The following is a 16,854-nucleotide window of genomic DNA, read 5'->3' on the forward strand; positions in this document are numbered from 1 at the left end:
TAGTGCAGACTTGATAGATACATGTAGCATTATGTCAAAGGAAGAGCAGAATTCAGAGTAGTAGAAGCACTGGTAAATCCATACACAAAGAAAGACCTCCAAGCCCTAAATCCGGTAACTCGGCCATTAGTGAATTAAAATCGAGCCCTTAAAATAAAACTCTCATTTTATCGTGAAATCTATGATATATGAAATAGTGATTGATTATAAATTATAAACTTACATGTAGTGTTCTGTGAACATCCAAATTGATTGGGATTGGGGGTGATGGTTGTTTTTAGAATGATTCCGTCAGCTAACATCAGCAAGCTACACCCTGATTACTGAAACGGCGCCGTTTGATAGGAAATGGAAAAATTGGTTACAAATGTAATTATCGACAAACACAGACCCTTTTACGCAAAGTATGATATTTTTAAGCAGCAAAAAGCCATGGTATTTTCGTTCTCTCTTTGCCTATTTGCTTCTTTCTCTGGTTCACAGAAAGCGAACCAAAACCAAAAGTTCTAGACTTTGAGCTAACAATCTCTAAACTAATTGCATGTAGATGCTTTTTTGGAGCCGTAGCTCGCCAACTCTTGACTTATCTTTGACTTGGTAGAGACCAGCTCATGGCGAATAATCCCTCCGAGGCCACCAACGACGATTTCCTGGAGCAAATTCTAGGGCTTCAGAACTTTGCTGCGGCAGAGACCGGATTGGCCGGAGCGGACGGAGGCTTAGCTCCTCCGCCTATGATGCTTCAGCTCAGCTCCGGGGACGGCTCAGCTCACATTGGTGGTGGTGCCGGCGCGTACCATGGTTCAGTGTTTCCTTTGGGGCTGAGCTTGGACCAAGGGAAAGGAGGGGGAGGGGGAGGAGGAGTGTTTTTGAAGCCCGAGGACGCCTCTGGGAGTGGAAAACGTTTTCGCGACGAAGTCGTTGATGGTAGAGCTCCTTCCGCAAAAAATGTAAGTGAAATGGTTATTATCTATTTCAGTTCGGTTTGGTATTTGCTTGCTGGAAAGGAAACCAATAGAAACGACTAGAAAACGAGTTCTAAAAGTCGAATGCTCAAATTTTGTTTTTTCGTGATCATTTCACTTAAAGTTGTTTGGTGACCGAAGATTTTTGAAATAATTAGTAGATGTTTGTTTCTGTGTGTATTGTTCTAACCTTGTTGGAATCCGGACAACTATGTCCATTTTAGTGGTGGAGATGCTTCTGGATGTGTCTTCTTTATAACTGAGCTCTGAGTAGACAAGGCAAAAGAAGACAACGAATAGAAACGTAGATTAAGGTGGTGTTCGGAGTAATTTGTCGGGGAGGTTCGAAGTTCTGCATTTTGACAAGGAAAAGGTACAAGAGGGACACTGTGGACTGTTTAAGAGATGGGAAGTAATAATTCTCAGTGGAATTGTTAAATGTTATCTCTTGCAAATTTTTGGTCGGCAACAAATTAGAAAGATACAAAACAAGACGGTGAGTGTGACTGGCATAAAGTGGCGGTAAAGATTTCCTTATCAAGGATTGGAGGTTGTTGTGTAGAATTATTGAGTAATTTGTGGTCATTATCCTATCTGCTTAATCATTTTACTTAAAGCTTTGCCTGCAGGATCCATCCCTATTCAACTTATCCTAAAGGGGTAGGAAAAAAGAAGAAGGAAGAATCAGTACAAAGCAAATTAGATATCTGGAATTGTGAAGAAAAGGGGAAATTTAGCCATTCAAAAATTGGAAAGTTGTTGTGATTAAATTTTTCATCGTGCTAACACAATATGGTATTGAAAGCATGTACTCGTTCTTGTCTTTATTGCAAGTACGTTGTTAGTATCAGAGAAATGTTTCTATTTCTTTACACACAGTAAGAAACATATTTTTCTAATTTTTTATTCTGTTGATCTGGTTTGGTTATTGGCAAATCGTAAAGATATTCCAATGTCTCAACAATTGCTTGAACTTGTGGAGCAAAATTTTTTATTTTTTCCATTTTAACTATTTGTTTACCCAAGTTTTTCCCTTGTCTAATTCAATGGATTATTATTCACTTTATGTTTAATTTTCTTTGGAAGTTTGGATATATATTTTCTTTGAATTCAGTGATGATACTAATAGAGTAAGTGAAATCTGTATCTTAGCGTTGCACCTGACCTTCATGGTGTCTTTGCTTTAGCGTCATGAAATTCTTCACAACAAGATTGCCGTTTTGAGTTAAGATGAAATTGGCCTGTTGCTCTAGTGATTTCTTTGTTGGTAATGAATTTGCCTTCTCTTTTTTAGGTTTTCAATGGACAGCCTATGCACACGACTGTTGCTGCAGCACCACATGCACCAGCAATGCGTCCAAGAGTTCGAGCTAGACGAGGACAGGCCACGGACCCACACAGCATTGCTGAGCGGGTAAGCTTAATTTAATTCAACATTTCAACTCAAGAAAATGAATTTTAGAAAGAATATATTAGCTTCTTGCATCCTGTTTTCAATCTGCCTAGGTGTAGTGGAAAGTGGAAGCTGAAACAAAAATTTTTGTAATTGCATCCCCAAAATAAAAAATTAGAAAAAGACAATTTTTTTTCTACAATCAATATGGAAGGACTTACTTTGACTTTTTGACGATCTATAAAATCAAGTACTAAGTCTTGTTAGGAAATTCAAGTTAAGAGCTCTCATTGGCGAGGGAAGCTTGTACTAGTTCAATAATTCAACCACTTTTCTTGTGTTCCTCTTTGAAGTATTTTGTATTTTTTGAATGGATTTAATAGGTTACTACTCTCCTTCGCCGGGTGACCTTATGGAAAATGTTTATTACAAGGATATAAATATAGTTTTTCCATTTAAGAAAGACAGGCTTTTGTGGTGTTCTAAACAAATCAGAGGATTATACCTTGGAGTCATTCTTCACCTCTCTTCCCTTCTTCTCTAACTCCCCATCCGGAGAACATTATTTTCTGTAATTCATTTTTTTTGGATTAAAGTTCTTATCTTCTTCCCTCATTGCTGTTGCATGATTATCCCTGATCTTCTTATGGACAGTTGCGCAGAGAAAGAATAGCAGAAAGGATCAGGGCACTGCAGGACCTAGTTCCTAGTGTCAACAAGGTTAGCAATTTGATGTTTCTCTCTTTTGTTTTTCCTTTCACTGAATTAAGTAAGGAAAATAATTGTGCTTTTCACACTTTTCTTTTATGTTGAAGCAAATTAACTAGTTATAAAAGCAAAAACAATATTTGGTTTGGGCAATCCTTTCTTCTTGTAGCTGATAGTGACATAAAGAGGGGAAAACAGGAAGCCAAGCTTCCTGATGGATTAAGAGAAATGGTTATAACATTCATTTTTCTGTGGAAAAATTTATCTTGCCAATTCCTTGGTGGAAGAAAACAAAGTTCTTGGGTCCTTGGTTGCAATTGATTACTATCTGTATTGGCTAGGTATTGATCCAAAGACACTCAAAAAGTTGTTGTCTGTGCTGGATGACAAGAGTAGCCCCATCACTTATAAAAACCTGGAACTTCTCAATTTTTTTAGCGGATGGGTTTTTCTCCATGTGCTTGTTTCTGAGTAGTATCTATAAATTTTTTAACAGTAGAATTTTGCTGTTTCATATCTTGATATCTGAGCTTCATTGATCCGTCTTTTGCATATTTTGTGAGAGATGTAGAAATTTTCGAATTCGTGATTTAAACAAATACTGAAGGACTTTCTGATCTTGATATCAATGAATCATGTTCTAAACATGCATCATCTTTAACTTATTTCAGATGCCCAACATGCATTATAAAAATCAATAGTAAGAACTTCAGTTGTCCTATTACCATTTTCTCAATTAATATTTCTTCGGAAGTATGAACATCCGCAAGTTTTTCAAAATTACCCTTCCAGAAATGGAATTTATGAAATGCTACATTAGGTTGGAATTCTTTATAGGTTGTGCTTTTATGCTCCGACTGTTAAGAATTTATAAACAGACATCTTTGAGCCCTTGTGGCAACTGTGAATTACCTAGATGAACAGGTGCCATTTGTTGAAGGAACTACATTTGGCTACAGAGTTTCTTTTGTTCTTGGGGGACTAGACATTGTTCAGTAGTTCCATTGATTGTATATTATTTATAGTAGATTGGTATCATGCATGCAATAAAAATCAGTATTTGTTAGGATGTTGATTTTAGAATTTGATGATGTAATAGGGGGTATATAATTATAAGTTTGTTGCCGAGGGGGAAAAACTGATTCTGTAATGTTTGTTGTGTGTATAACATTTGGAGCAACTTTGATACTGGATTTCAAATTTTTGGCATATGATGGAACCCCAGAACATTGTTCTTAAAATATAATTAACAAATAGGTGATTTGTGGTTAATTTGTTTTACTTGATGACTTTCCTGTGAGGTTTAATTGTGAGAAAGTTTTGCTGTAAGCATCAGTTCCTCCTTATGTTGATATTCCAAATGTTTTTGCAGACAGATAGAGCCGCGATGCTTGACGAAATTGTGGATTATGTGAAGTTCTTAAGACTCCAAGTAAAGGTATGTAAGCCACTTTTTCCTTTTCTGTCCAAGTTCCTATCTAGCTGTATGAGTCCTCATACATATTTAGAAAGAGTAGAAGGATCTACGTCTCCATTTAAGGTTTTACTGACTCCTGAAGTGAGTGATAGTTGAAAAAGTCTACTTTCATCACGTCCATATAAAGTCGTATGATGATTTGTTTCCTTAAGAAATAGGTCTAGAGTTAACATAATTGATTGTGAGATTTCACACCACTTATGGATATCCACATGCCAGTAATTGTTGGAAGCACTATCCCTTTTTCAGAGTCCATATTAGTATCATTGCATTTTAATCTCAATAACTTGCTGGTGTATTATGATAGCTGTCGGTCTTGTACCATATGTTTTTATGTAGATATCAAGTCTCTACCCCCACCAAGGACTCTCCTAATTTGATAATTGAATATTTAGATCAACTCACCTTAATTTCTTTTATTTAATTGCATACTTGGAGTCTCTCTCGGCTCATATCTGAACTCTTTCATCTGAATGAATGGTCTCTGGTTATTGAACTTTATATTAGTTTGTTTAATCCATGATATATTCCCCACTTGGCAGGTTTTAAGCATGAGTAGACTGGGTGGAGCTGGCGCAGTGGCGCCACTTGTAACGGACATCCCATTGTCATCGGTTGAGGTACTGACAAAGATTCTTTCCAGGTCGATTTGTTCCTTTCCCGTTGCACATCAAGGAAATCAAACTTGCTCTCTTTGTTTATCAGGATGAATCAGGTGAAGGTGGAAGAAACCAACCGGCCTGGGAGAAGTGGTCCAACGATGGCACAGAACGGCAGGTAGCTAAACTCATGGAAGAAAACGTTGGTGCTGCAATGCAATTTCTTCAATCTAAGGCTCTTTGCATCATGCCTATCTCACTCGCCTCAGCCATTTACCATACTCAACCACCAGATACCTCTAGCATCGTGAAGCCGGAAACAAACCCCCCTTCATGAAACCTCTCCATGGTTCAGTAGTCGGTACATATCCCCTGGTCCCATCCTCAAGTAGTCACTAAAATGGTCTGGGGTCCCACTCTTAGTTTTTTTTTTTCCTTTCAAATTGCCATCAAAGTCAGATGCCATAGTTCTTGCTTTTGCCTGCCTTTTCCAGCTTTTGTCAAAACAGGTTTCGACGTCAATGCTTAAAAAAAATGCAGGCAGACCCTTTATGTCTTGACAAGTTCCAGTTAAAGGAGGGGGGAATTGTCAAAGCTTTACTCTTGATATGCTTTGCTTTTTCATTGTTGTTGCTAGTGGTACTGGTGGGGGTAGTGGAAAGCACTTTTGAAGTGGGGCTCTTCACTCTTGTTTTTGGCTAAGTGCGTTGTGGGACCTTCTAATAGGGATAGATATAGGGTATATAAATATTGTAATACTGTATTTCATAGCCAATGGAATGCAGAGGTAGAATGGATAATGGTTGGTTGATTGGCAAAGCTTGGTGTTTTTAGTCCAATTTGAAATTGATATTTGCTACTTTGTTTAAAGGGGTAGAGTGTTTTTGACTTCTTTTTTTTTGCCTTAATCATTGTTGGAAGAAATATCATTGGAGAGAGATTGGTAGTGATGGGTGGGAAGCGTTCCATTCGTGGGCTAAGTTAGTGTCAGGGAATAGTTGAACACTTTAACTTTTGTACTCAACAGGTCAGTGTCGCACGTGTGCCAACTCTTGTTTCCAAATGGAAGAGAGAGGATCCAACCACTTCCCTTGATGAAGAAACTCCGGTGGGTTTGTTTTAAGAAGCCCCAAACTAGGATAGCCTAATTAGTTATATGTTTCGGTCAAAGGTGTATGATTGTAGGATTTTCGTGGTTCAGTTGGATTTATTCTCGTTTGGTTTCACATTGGGTCTTGACGCAATTTATCTGTCTGCCTGCTTGGTTTTGCGTTAGGTCTTGATGGAACTTATCTCTCTGGTTGGTTTCGCATTGGCTCTTGTCGTAACTTATCTATTGGTAGGTTGTGCATGCAGCCTATTCGACCCTAGTTTGGGCCTAACTTGGCTATTCAAAATGGGCAAGCCCAATGATGTCCGATGGTATCGTTCTCGATTAAAATAAATAAATAAATTAATTAAAAAACCAGATTGGGATTGCATGTTTGGGTTGAATTCTTGAAGTGAATGGGGGGGTCTAAAATGGGCCTTATAGATGAAACCAAGTAGGCAAGGAGGCGTACTGAAGTGGCCAATATTACTTGGGCTTATCCATGAGCTGAGTAATTACAAATCAAGGTGGGCCACAAGCCCATTTACATAAAGAGGCCAAGAGGGGGCTAAAATAGTAAATAACAGACATAATGCCATTCCATCCTTGATCTGCAAAGGAGGAGCAATTCGTTTGTCCAATCAACGAAAGCATACAACCACATACAGAGGATTATCACAGAGCATATAAAAAAAATACTTCCACCAACTAATAAGCCATTCCATATCTTGAATTAAGATGGGTTGTAACTTGTAGGGAAATGAACATCCACCAGAATCCACTCTGGTTGGAGAAACAAAAAAAAAGTTTCTGATAAGTAAAACCAACTTGAGCTTACAATGCAGTGAAGCCTGGTAACATCCAAGCTTCACATTATTCATGACAACATATTCCACAACTTTAGCAGGCGTCAAGGTCTCGGCACGGGGGAGGTTTTGGCTCACCTAGTAGAGTGGTATTACCCCCTTCAGGTCCACACTTAATCCGATTTGGGTTTTGAGTGCCAGGCTGAGATACAGAACAGATATCAATAACAACGATGCAAAGAAAATAAATAATCAAACAAGACATTTTAGCAGCCCAATAATATAATAGTATAGGATAACATGCTGTAACCCAGTTGCCTTACCGGTGGCTTCTCCCCCTTTCTTAACATCTCAACTAATTCAACTACTCGTTTTGGAGTGACGTCTTCCTGCATTTAACACAAAGGCCCAGCATGATTACTCAAGTTTTCTACCATTTACACAAAATCTACAATATCCAAGTCAGATGAAAGGGAATGTCATGGACTCACATAATAATTATATGTATATCCTTCAGATCCATTGGAGTAATCTGCGACGGTAATCATAGGAGCATTCACACAGCATCCCTGCAAAAACCCAATAACTAATCAAGCTATGCACCACCCAATAGAGTATGGGAAAAATATCAGAAACATCTTATATTTACATATATTTTTTTTATTTCATTTTACGTAACTTTCAACACTGGAATGTTTTGGTTTTTTCCCCATTCCTTAGGAGCATATGATGATGAGGGCATGCAAAGAGATGACCGAGGAACCCATTCACAATGGTAGTATTTTCTCTCTCTCTCTCTCCCGATAATACAATCCTAATTTAAGCAAAGTCCAATTTTATGACACAGCCATCCATGATGGTAGTATTTTTTTTTCTCCCAATTATGCCATCCTGATTAAGTACTAGCCAAGTAAAATCACTGCCAAATCTGAACTTACCATGCATTCCATTTCTCCAACAGAGAACAAGCCATCCTTCGTTACTTCTGCATATAGTAAAAAAGTCAAATGCTATCCATTTCATAAATCTTAACATGAGGTGCTGTATGATGTGATTAAAACAAACTGATGTGGTACAAAATTCACCGTTGCGCTTCACTCCCAAGTGCTTCAGCAATGCATCCTCAATTTCTCGTGAACCACGTATCATACAAGGTGTTGTGCCACAAACCAATAGGTGGTATTTGCCCACCTGATAAACGAAAGGAACAATTAAGGAAGGGAAGCTGCAAACGCAAATTGTATATGGAGAGTAATCAAATTGTGAAATAAAGATGCACTTTCTCACCTTTGTCCGGTTGAACATGGAATAAAATGTCGCAACCTCAAATACTCGGATAGGAGCAACTTCGATGACTTTAGCCACCTGAACCATTCACAATTCACTAAGTTCAATTTTTAGAGAGAGGAAAAAAAAGATACAGAAGAGATCCGTCCAAGGAGCTCAATTTTAGAAGAGATTTAAGGTATTCTTACAAAGTAAGTTTAAGTTAAAGCCTATTATACGGGTACAAGAACAAGAGAAAATTTTTTCATCTTAAGCTACTTGCAATGAATTATCCACTTTGGCCTACTCAAGTACTCATCCTCATAGTTTTGCCCCCCAAAAGTCACTTTACAAGGTTAAAATGCAAGTGCTTCATATAAAATATTGATCCACACACCACATAATCAAATGTCAGTTGGGGAATCACAAACAATCCAAAGACTGGGCTCATTAAAGTCTACCCTCAACTTGATAAATAGCAAAGATTCTGCACTGACAGAGGGAATCAGTCTTCTGTCACATATTTAGAAATTCATCTTTCCAACACAAGTATAAACCCATACTCATAGAAGAAAGCAATATTTCTATTTATTTTATGTATTTCTTTCTTTATTTCACATTTTTTCCCCGGGGGGGGGGGGGGGTGGGGGGCGAGATGATAGGATCCTTTAATAAGACAGAATTGCGAGGTGAAGTCTAGCAATAGTCCAATACTATAATATTTTGATTGCATAACCAAGTGTAACAGTTTGTACAATAGTGCAGAAGCAATCGACAAGCTACGCCACAATCAATGGTATAGTAAGTAGAAATTTTTTTGAACTTTCCTCTTCAAACCATTGGCATAAAAGTTTGGACACTGGTTCATCAGGTGGTCAGCTACAATTAATGGATCTCATTTTGCTATTGTCATTTGTTTCAAGTAGGTGCATAGATTTTCTTAAAAACACACAGACATACTAAAGCAAGGAGAGTGATGTTTCAGGAACTCATGCCTACTTACCGCATTCATTGCTGAAACAGGGAGCCAACCTCCATGCTGTTGCTGTGCAAGATCTAGCAGAGGAATTACTGCAGATTGCTTGTAATTGGATGGATAGTGAGACAATATCTCTTTAGCCTGTACATGAAATGTGAATCAACAAGAATTTAGATTAAAATTTGTTACTTGAGCAACAAAGCATTGCCAATACTTATAGGTTTGTGAAGTTTAAGTAGCACCTCCATGAAAAAATTAAGATATGTAGGACAGAAATAAGCATCATATAAACCAGTATAAAAAATGATAAAAGGCCGAATTCAAAGCATTCTGTATAAATCAATGCAATCTTAAATCTCTAAACTTAGTTTATTCTCGCTAAGAACAAAGGACAACTACTTTAACATCGAATAAACGTCAATTATATATCGAACTCCTTTTCTGCCAGTGATATAAAGCAATTTGCATAACTATAAACCTTTAAGATGGGCAAAGCTTTCGTATTATTAATAGCAGCACTAGTTCCAGTGGTCAAGCACCTCACTATCCAGCCCCGAATCCCTATCCCCGTTGTCAGAGAAATACTTCTAGAATATAAATTTTGACTTCAACACTGAATAATCATAATAACTCTTGGGACGAAAATCTAACATTACTGGCCACAAAAACAAATCATCCAAATCAAACAAAGAAATTAAAGTGCATCAAAAGTTCCTCCATTCGTTCTATTCGAATCCCTATAATTGGCTGACTTCTTTGCGATGATCCGTAAATTATTGAATTGAAATCGGGATGCGAACCAATTAACCCACAAAATTGCGATCAATCGGACAAAATAATCACAATCAGTAGACCCAAACTGCCAAATTTCATAAATTTCCAAGATTTTCTCTTACCTTCTCTTTGTTAGCGTCCGTGAACTCCCATGGAATGTCTGGATTATTATCTGGCGAATCAATGTGCTGCACAATAATTCCTAAAGGTGAATACAGCACAAGAAAGATTGATGAAGTTTAAAGCTGCGATACGAATCAAACTCACATAGTTCAAGGCGGTCGAGAAGGCACGAGATGACTGCAGGAAATGCGATCAAATTAGATCGAAGTGTGATTGGAGAGGAAGAAAGTTAAAGAGTAAATGAGGGAAAGCGAGAAGCAAAACCTGGTAAGGTTGACGGAAAACTTGACGGATCTCAAGGAGGCGTTTGGTCGCCAAACGAGCCAGCATTTTCGCCGACGCCGAGCTCAAAAGGGATAGAGAGACAGAGACGGGGGCGTGCGTCCAGAAACACAGAGCTGAAGCAGAGACCGTGGATTCCAACGTTTACCGGTTGTGCACAATTAGTGAATTAGAGATGTAAAATGGGCCAGCCCGGACAACAAAGCGGCCCACCCCATGTGCCTAGCAATGTAAATGGGCCGGGCTATGTCGGGCTCACTGGCCTACAGCCCATTTTCCATCTCTATGCAGTATGCACAATGCACTCGATCTATGGTATTTTTCACTCTGGCCTCATTAATGGGCCTTCACTTGCTAGGCTATGGACTAGTGAAATTATATAGGCCTGGGATGAAGATCTAGGGCCACTAATGGGCTTGGTTCTAGTGGGTCGTATTTTCAGTCTGGGTTCATTAATGGGCCTAGGATAGGAAGGATGGAGATTCAGGGCGATTGGCGCTTTGCCGCTTTTGAGACCAAAAATATCCAGAGTCACCAGCGGCAGAACCAGGATTGAAACGAGAGTGAAGTGAACAATGGTGGCAATAGAGCAAGCCCTGGTACTAAGGAGGAGCCTCTCCATCGGTCTTCCAAGAATCCCAATCACGAACAACCAAATCTCACATCTTTCCGCAAACCCCTTCGCGTCTTCTAACCGTTCATGCTCTTACTCTCCTGCGCAAATCAACAAACGCGTGCGCTTCAATCGGCGCTTGAAGTGCTCCTTCGATTACAATCAAGTGTCGTATCCTAAGCCACCGGAGATTCCGTGGAAGAAGGAGCTGTGCAACTCGGTAGAACTTATTGGCATTGTTGGGATCCCTGTCGAAATCAAGCATCTTCCTTCAGGTAAGGTCCTTGCCTGGACCCGTCTCGGTGTCAGGAAATCCGCTTCCGATACTTCCTGGTTAGTACACTAATTTTCTATCAATTCTTCCTTCGTAACTATGAATTTTGTATTTCAAAGATGATGGCTTTACGGGTGTACAACGTGATGTAGCGAAGAAAAAAGTTACTGTATATTATCTGTTGGGGACGATGATGAAACTAATAATAGAGTTAAATGGAAGTGCAGGGATTTTCCACTATTACCCCCAAAAAACCAAACTCTGCCTTCCGTAAAGTTGACAGAGTATGATTAACCTCTGGATTTGAAATCACTGCGGCATTGGCCATAATTGACAAGAACATTCTGTAGTCTTAGTAAGAGGGGGAAGGCTTAAGGATTTAATGGAAGTGCAGGGCATAGCTTGATAAGACGATGAGTATAGTAGGAGAGATAACTATGGGGAAAGAATTATTGGGTTCTACAAACTGCTGAAGAAGCTTTGATTGAATATCAAATTTATGATAGCTACTACGTATAATCAAATTGGTGTTTCTTTATATTTCCCTATCAGGTAAGTAGTGTAGTACTACACCAAAGTCGAGAAATAGATGCTTCAGTCTAAGTTGCTAAAATCCTTTCCTGAAACTCTCAGGTGAATATACTTAACAGGTATTACCTTAGAAATAGAATTTGTGTTAATCCTTGGAAGTGTTGTTTGTTACATATGTGGAAAATTTCCTTAAGTGGTATGGAATAGAGTGTTTATTGCCTCACACAATTTCGTTACAGCAAAAGATAGTTGCAATTTTGTCATATAGAGGTTAAAAATGTGAACTGAAAACCCTAAACCAACGTTGGTGCTCAAATTGAATGATAAACTCTAATATGAGTGAGTTGTTAAATGCTTTTGTTATAGAAGTGTATCCGTAGGTTATTGTTCGTATAAAGCAGTCGAGGTAACTGTAATAGAAAGGCACTCCAATAGAGAACGCATGCTGAAATGAGTGTCTGACGTAGTTTTACATCTGTTTACTGCCCTCTTAAGATTTCCTTGATTCATTTTTCAATCAGATATCAATGTTGGCAATAAATCGGTTTTTATAAGCCATTCTTAGAAGTGATCATTAATGTTTTCTAGGATCAGTTTAACTTTCTGGGATGAGATGGCGCATGTTGCTTTTCAGCATATAGAGAAAGGCCACCAAATATATGTATCTGGACGTCTGGTTTCAGATACAGTTGAAAATGAAGATGGAAGACAGCTGACATACTACAAGGTCTTGTGATTTATGGTATTTTATGCTATGCTATCTTCTTTCATAGCATTGCTTGTCCAAATGGATTTCAACTTTCAAGGTCTCCTGCAGGTGGTTGTCCATCAACTGAATTTTATTGAAAAAAGTTTCTCTCCACTGTCCTTGAATGATCGTGACTCCAATTCCATTGCTCCAGGCAAGTCAGATCCTCTGATGGAAGTTAACAATTCATTGAGCAGCATGGTAATTTATGGAACTTATGTTTATTTATTATTTTTGTACAATATCATTGCAGATAGGAGGATACAGAATAGTGCTGCAAATAGTTTTGGTTCTAGTTCAATAGAAGAATTATGGCAAGCTTTTTTCGCAAATCCCGTGGATTGGTGGGACAACAGGAACAGCAAGGTACTCTTTTCATTGAATTTGTGATTTGAAGAACCTTTTTCTCATTGATTAGTTGACAAATGATGAGGAAAAGCAAACAATCCATCAAGTGTATACGTGTCATGTTTATTATTATTTCATCCCGATGTTCTTGAGTTGTCAGCTTACTTGTTCTGTGTTGCGTACTTTTGCAATTTATTATTATTTCATCCCGATATTCTTGAGCTGTCTGCTTACTTGTTCTGTGTTGCGTACAAATTGCAAAAGTACGTATCACTTCGAGCATGCTTTGAGGAGAATGGGCCACCTGTTGCATTGGCCTGGTTGGGCATGAATTGAAATACATATTCGCCACTTTAAAAGTCCGAACTTAAGAAGTCGAGTATTTAAGCAAGAAAATTACCTGACGGAATGCATGTACTATGGATCATATGGGAATCACAAGTATAGATGAATTACATCTTATGATGGCATGGCTAAGAAGACTTATATGGGCCAACGTTGCCATAGTGGTAAAGTAACTAAAGTTGCTTCATGACAACAACCTGGACAGGTTCAAACCACAGATAGAGCCTCCCTAAAATGCCGGGGCGAGACTGCAAACGTCTCCCCTTCCTGGACCTCTTGCTCACTGTGGGAGACCTGTGCAGTGTTGGTGTTTCTTTTTCCTTTCATGGCTAAGAAAGTTGACTGTTTAAATACTCGTTTATTCATTTATTCTGCAATCATGGAAACTGAGATGAAGTAGATTCTTTCCAAATATGATGTTGCTTCTTGTATTCCCCTCCCTCATTTTTTTCATCGGTTTCATATACAGAGGAACCCCAAGTATCCAGATTTTAAGCACAAAGATACTGGAGAAGCTTTGTGGGTTGAAGGCAGGAACAACCCACATTGGGTAAAATCCCAACTAGAAATACTGGATTCAAGAATGGGATCTCTTCATGATCAGGACAGTAGAATGTATGCTAATGATTTGATGCCTTTGTAATATCTTCCACTGTTAATCAAACGATACGGGTGGGGTAAAGAGTCTTTGTATGGTTCCTGGCTTCCTGCTTCTTTACAGAAATGGTGTTGGGGAGAAATACAATATTAGCTCTTACCTCGAATCTTCATGATCTGTATTCAGTTAGAAGCTTTGTATTTTTTTTTTTATTTTGCCTTTGTCAACCTTTCGGAGTTGTATGGTGTGAGTGTGACTGCTTGTGGTTTGAACTATTATGGAGATCTTTTGTCATAGGTTCGAAGTACTAGTTATTTACCTATTACTTGCCTTGAAATCATACTAAGTATGTATTGCAATTAGGCCTGCACAAGAATAGAGATGGTAACGGGTCGGGTACCCTTCCAATCAGTGAATATCAAAACCGTTTTCATTTAATGTATTTAATACCAAAACCGTTCCAAAACCGTTTAAAAAACCATTTAAATTTTCAAAACTGGAATCGTTCCATAACTGTTTACCATCGAGTACCCGTTTACCATTTAACTTTAAATTTTTATTTTTTTTCTATAAATGTATAATTCAATTTCTTAAAAATAATCTTGACTTATCATGTTGTTATAGTTTAAATGTATAATCTATAATTCTATTATATTATTTTATTTAATATTCTTGATTATATTAAAATTTAGCATCCTAATAATATATATTTATATAGATGATTTATAATGTTATTACTATAATTCAGTTTTTTAATTAAACGGTTCGGGTACCTTAAACCCGGCATAAAAAACCAAACCGACCCTAAATCGTAGTGGGTTTGAAAATCAAAACCAAAACCGTTTCTAAACCTATAGGAACGGTTTTTGGATTTTAAATGGATCGGATATCCTGTGGATAGTGCTCGGATCTGGTTTTTTTGCCATCCCTACACAAGAACCGAACCGACCCGACCTCTAATCGAAAAGTTCGGGCTCGAGCTCGAATTGTAATTGGTTTAAATTTGTGCTTATGGAGCTCGAATTGGAGCTTAATGTCGAGTTTGATTATCGATCGAGCTCAAACTCGAGCTTATAATTATTTGGCCCGAGGGCTCACGAGCCAGCTTGATTTTATTAGAGATTTTATTAGAATAATTAGGGGTGAAAATGGTCGGTTTCGGTCAATTTTTTTTGGTTTTTTATATGAATTTAACCGATTGATCGGTTATCATCAATTATTTCAGTTAGCAATCGATTTTTCAGTTGATTCCGTCATTTGTTTTTTGGTTACAATTATTTTCTTTACAGCACTAATATTAATCCAAAATTTGCTCACATATTAAGCCCAAGCCCTCTCCTATATGACTCGAGCCGAGCTAGAATAGCCAACAGATCTTCATTTTTTTCCCCCTTCTACTGTAGTTTCTTTTTCTTTTGTTGTATGGTAAACATTGATAGACTGTTCTTGGATCTACCCTGCCAACAAAATTCTCTTTCATCTTCTATTGAATATTTGCAGTTCAGGATTGCCAGGGCCTTCCCATTACAATCAACAGATCTATTTCAGATCCAAAACTTCAAACTTTTCTGTGAAATCTGCTCAACAATATTCATTCTTACAAACATTGTAACCAAGAAGAATAATAATATGTATAATGAACCCAAAATTCAATCTCACAAAGTATGAACTATTTTCCGATCGATCCTCGTATATGATTATTGATATGTATCCAATCTATAACATACAGTGAAGTAAAAGTTTTTTTTTTTTTTCCTTTGTACAATTTGGATCTCGACCAATCCTCATTTTCCTTCACTGTTCTCTGTATTTTCATGGAGCTAAATGGAAAAAGAAAAAAAGTTCTATCTTCCTTGGTCAGACTCTCTGATTCACAAACAACCTAAGCCTCTGGCTTCTGACCCTTTCATGATCCTTAGTCTCTTGCAAGAGTTGATGAACATACTGTAAAAAGAGCAGAAATCCATGTGAGTTTCATAAGATAATATTAAGAAGATTATGATCATAATCTACATATATAGCTAAAAGAGAGATGTGGGAGAGTGCTTACTTCCATGGAACATCTCCAACCAACATCCAGTCACCATCTTTGTCTTCATAAGTAGGTGCATATTCAGATCCATTGTAGCCTTCCCTCTCTGAATATTGACCAATCTTGATCTTGAACATGTTCTCCAAGGCCTTTAAGAGTTCTGGGTAACTCTTGTACAATTTGAGATCAATCTTTCTAAGATATGGAGCTCCATCCATGCTTACTTTCACATACATCCCAGCAGCATCTGCCTCTGATTTCTTTAAACTGTTCTTGCGAAATGACTGAACCGGTGGCCATCCCACTACTTGTGACCTGACATTTCATCAAACACCTCATCAGCACACAACAAACATACATAAAAAATCCCATTAATTCAACAAAATCCCATCAATCCTTTCTGGGTTTTTAGTTTTCACTACTTACTTTGCTGGAGGAGTTCTGTCTCGATCGGCAACGCTGGCACTACTGTCTTCATAGGTCTCCGGTGAGGCTCTCTTGTTGTTACTCTTTACACTTGGAGACAATTGTTCCTCAGGCTCATTGCTTCCTGGTAACCCTAATCTCAATTCAGTTGCTTTCAGATTGAGATCCTTCTCGTACGACACCATTGATTGGAATCTTCAACAAATTGATAAGTTTTCTCAGAGAAGAAGCAGTTGAAGACGACTATCCAAATGAATTATTTTGACGGGAAAGAATGATGTGATTCAAAAGAGTTTTATAGAGGTGGGTTTTCATGGAAGGGACAACATGTGGGTGACTGGTTCTGCTCGTGCATGAACTTCATTGATTGAGAATTTGAGATTGGAATGAATTAATCTCACTCGCATATTAAACACGCGCTGAACTGAATCATCTGATCATTGATCTGACGGTGTAAAATCCTGGGACCTACTGGAG

At 38.0% G+C, this 16,854-nt stretch overlaps 4 protein-coding genes across 4 annotated transcripts; 2 read left to right on the forward strand and 2 right to left on the reverse strand.

The window, feature by feature from the left end:
* The first annotated feature begins 448 nt into the window (after positions 1-448).
* LOC120008096 (transcription factor UNE12-like) lies at positions 449-6,030 on the forward strand. The gene is made up of 6 exons (XM_038858610.1): positions 449-950; positions 2,260-2,379; positions 3,013-3,078; positions 4,439-4,504; positions 5,086-5,163; positions 5,249-6,030. The coding sequence occupies exons 1-6, from the start codon at positions 612-614 to the stop codon at positions 5,477-5,479; spliced, it is 900 nt and encodes a 299-aa protein (XP_038714538.1). The 5' UTR covers positions 449-611; the 3' UTR covers positions 5,480-6,030.
* Positions 6,031-6,904: 874 nt separating this feature from the next.
* On the reverse strand, positions 6,905-10,597 carry LOC120007072 (NADH dehydrogenase [ubiquinone] flavoprotein 2, mitochondrial). The gene is made up of 10 exons (XM_038857238.1): positions 10,445-10,597; positions 10,325-10,357; positions 10,180-10,245; positions 9,308-9,424; positions 8,326-8,403; positions 8,124-8,229; positions 7,977-8,023; positions 7,530-7,607; positions 7,362-7,427; positions 6,905-7,240 (listed from the first exon to the last, which is right to left on the reverse strand). Exons 1-10 carry the CDS (start codon positions 10,508-10,510, stop codon positions 7,133-7,135), a joined length of 765 nt encoding a protein of 254 aa, XP_038713166.1. The 5' UTR covers positions 10,511-10,597; the 3' UTR covers positions 6,905-7,132.
* A 370-nt stretch (positions 10,598-10,967) lies between these two features.
* Positions 10,968-14,215, forward strand: LOC120007126 (protein OSB2, chloroplastic-like). The gene is made up of 5 exons (XM_038857313.1): positions 10,968-11,408; positions 12,469-12,607; positions 12,698-12,782; positions 12,882-12,994; positions 13,791-14,215. The coding sequence occupies exons 1-5, from the start codon at positions 11,038-11,040 to the stop codon at positions 13,962-13,964; spliced, it is 882 nt and encodes a 293-aa protein (XP_038713241.1). The 5' UTR covers positions 10,968-11,037; the 3' UTR covers positions 13,965-14,215.
* A 1,310-nt stretch (positions 14,216-15,525) lies between these two features.
* On the reverse strand, positions 15,526-16,724 carry LOC120007778 (auxin-induced protein 22D-like). Its single transcript, XM_038858214.1, has 3 exons — positions 16,378-16,724; positions 15,970-16,266; positions 15,526-15,863 (listed from the first exon to the last, which is right to left on the reverse strand). Exons 1-3 carry the CDS (start codon positions 16,560-16,562, stop codon positions 15,791-15,793), a joined length of 555 nt encoding a protein of 184 aa, XP_038714142.1. The 5' UTR covers positions 16,563-16,724; the 3' UTR covers positions 15,526-15,790.
* Positions 16,725-16,854: the final 130 nt, after the last annotated feature.

The sequence above is a fragment of the Tripterygium wilfordii genome, chromosome 10, assembly GCF_013401445.1.
Source record: "Tripterygium wilfordii isolate XIE 37 chromosome 10, ASM1340144v1, whole genome shotgun sequence".
Classification (NCBI taxonomy): Eukaryota; Viridiplantae; Streptophyta; class Magnoliopsida; order Celastrales; family Celastraceae; genus Tripterygium; species Tripterygium wilfordii.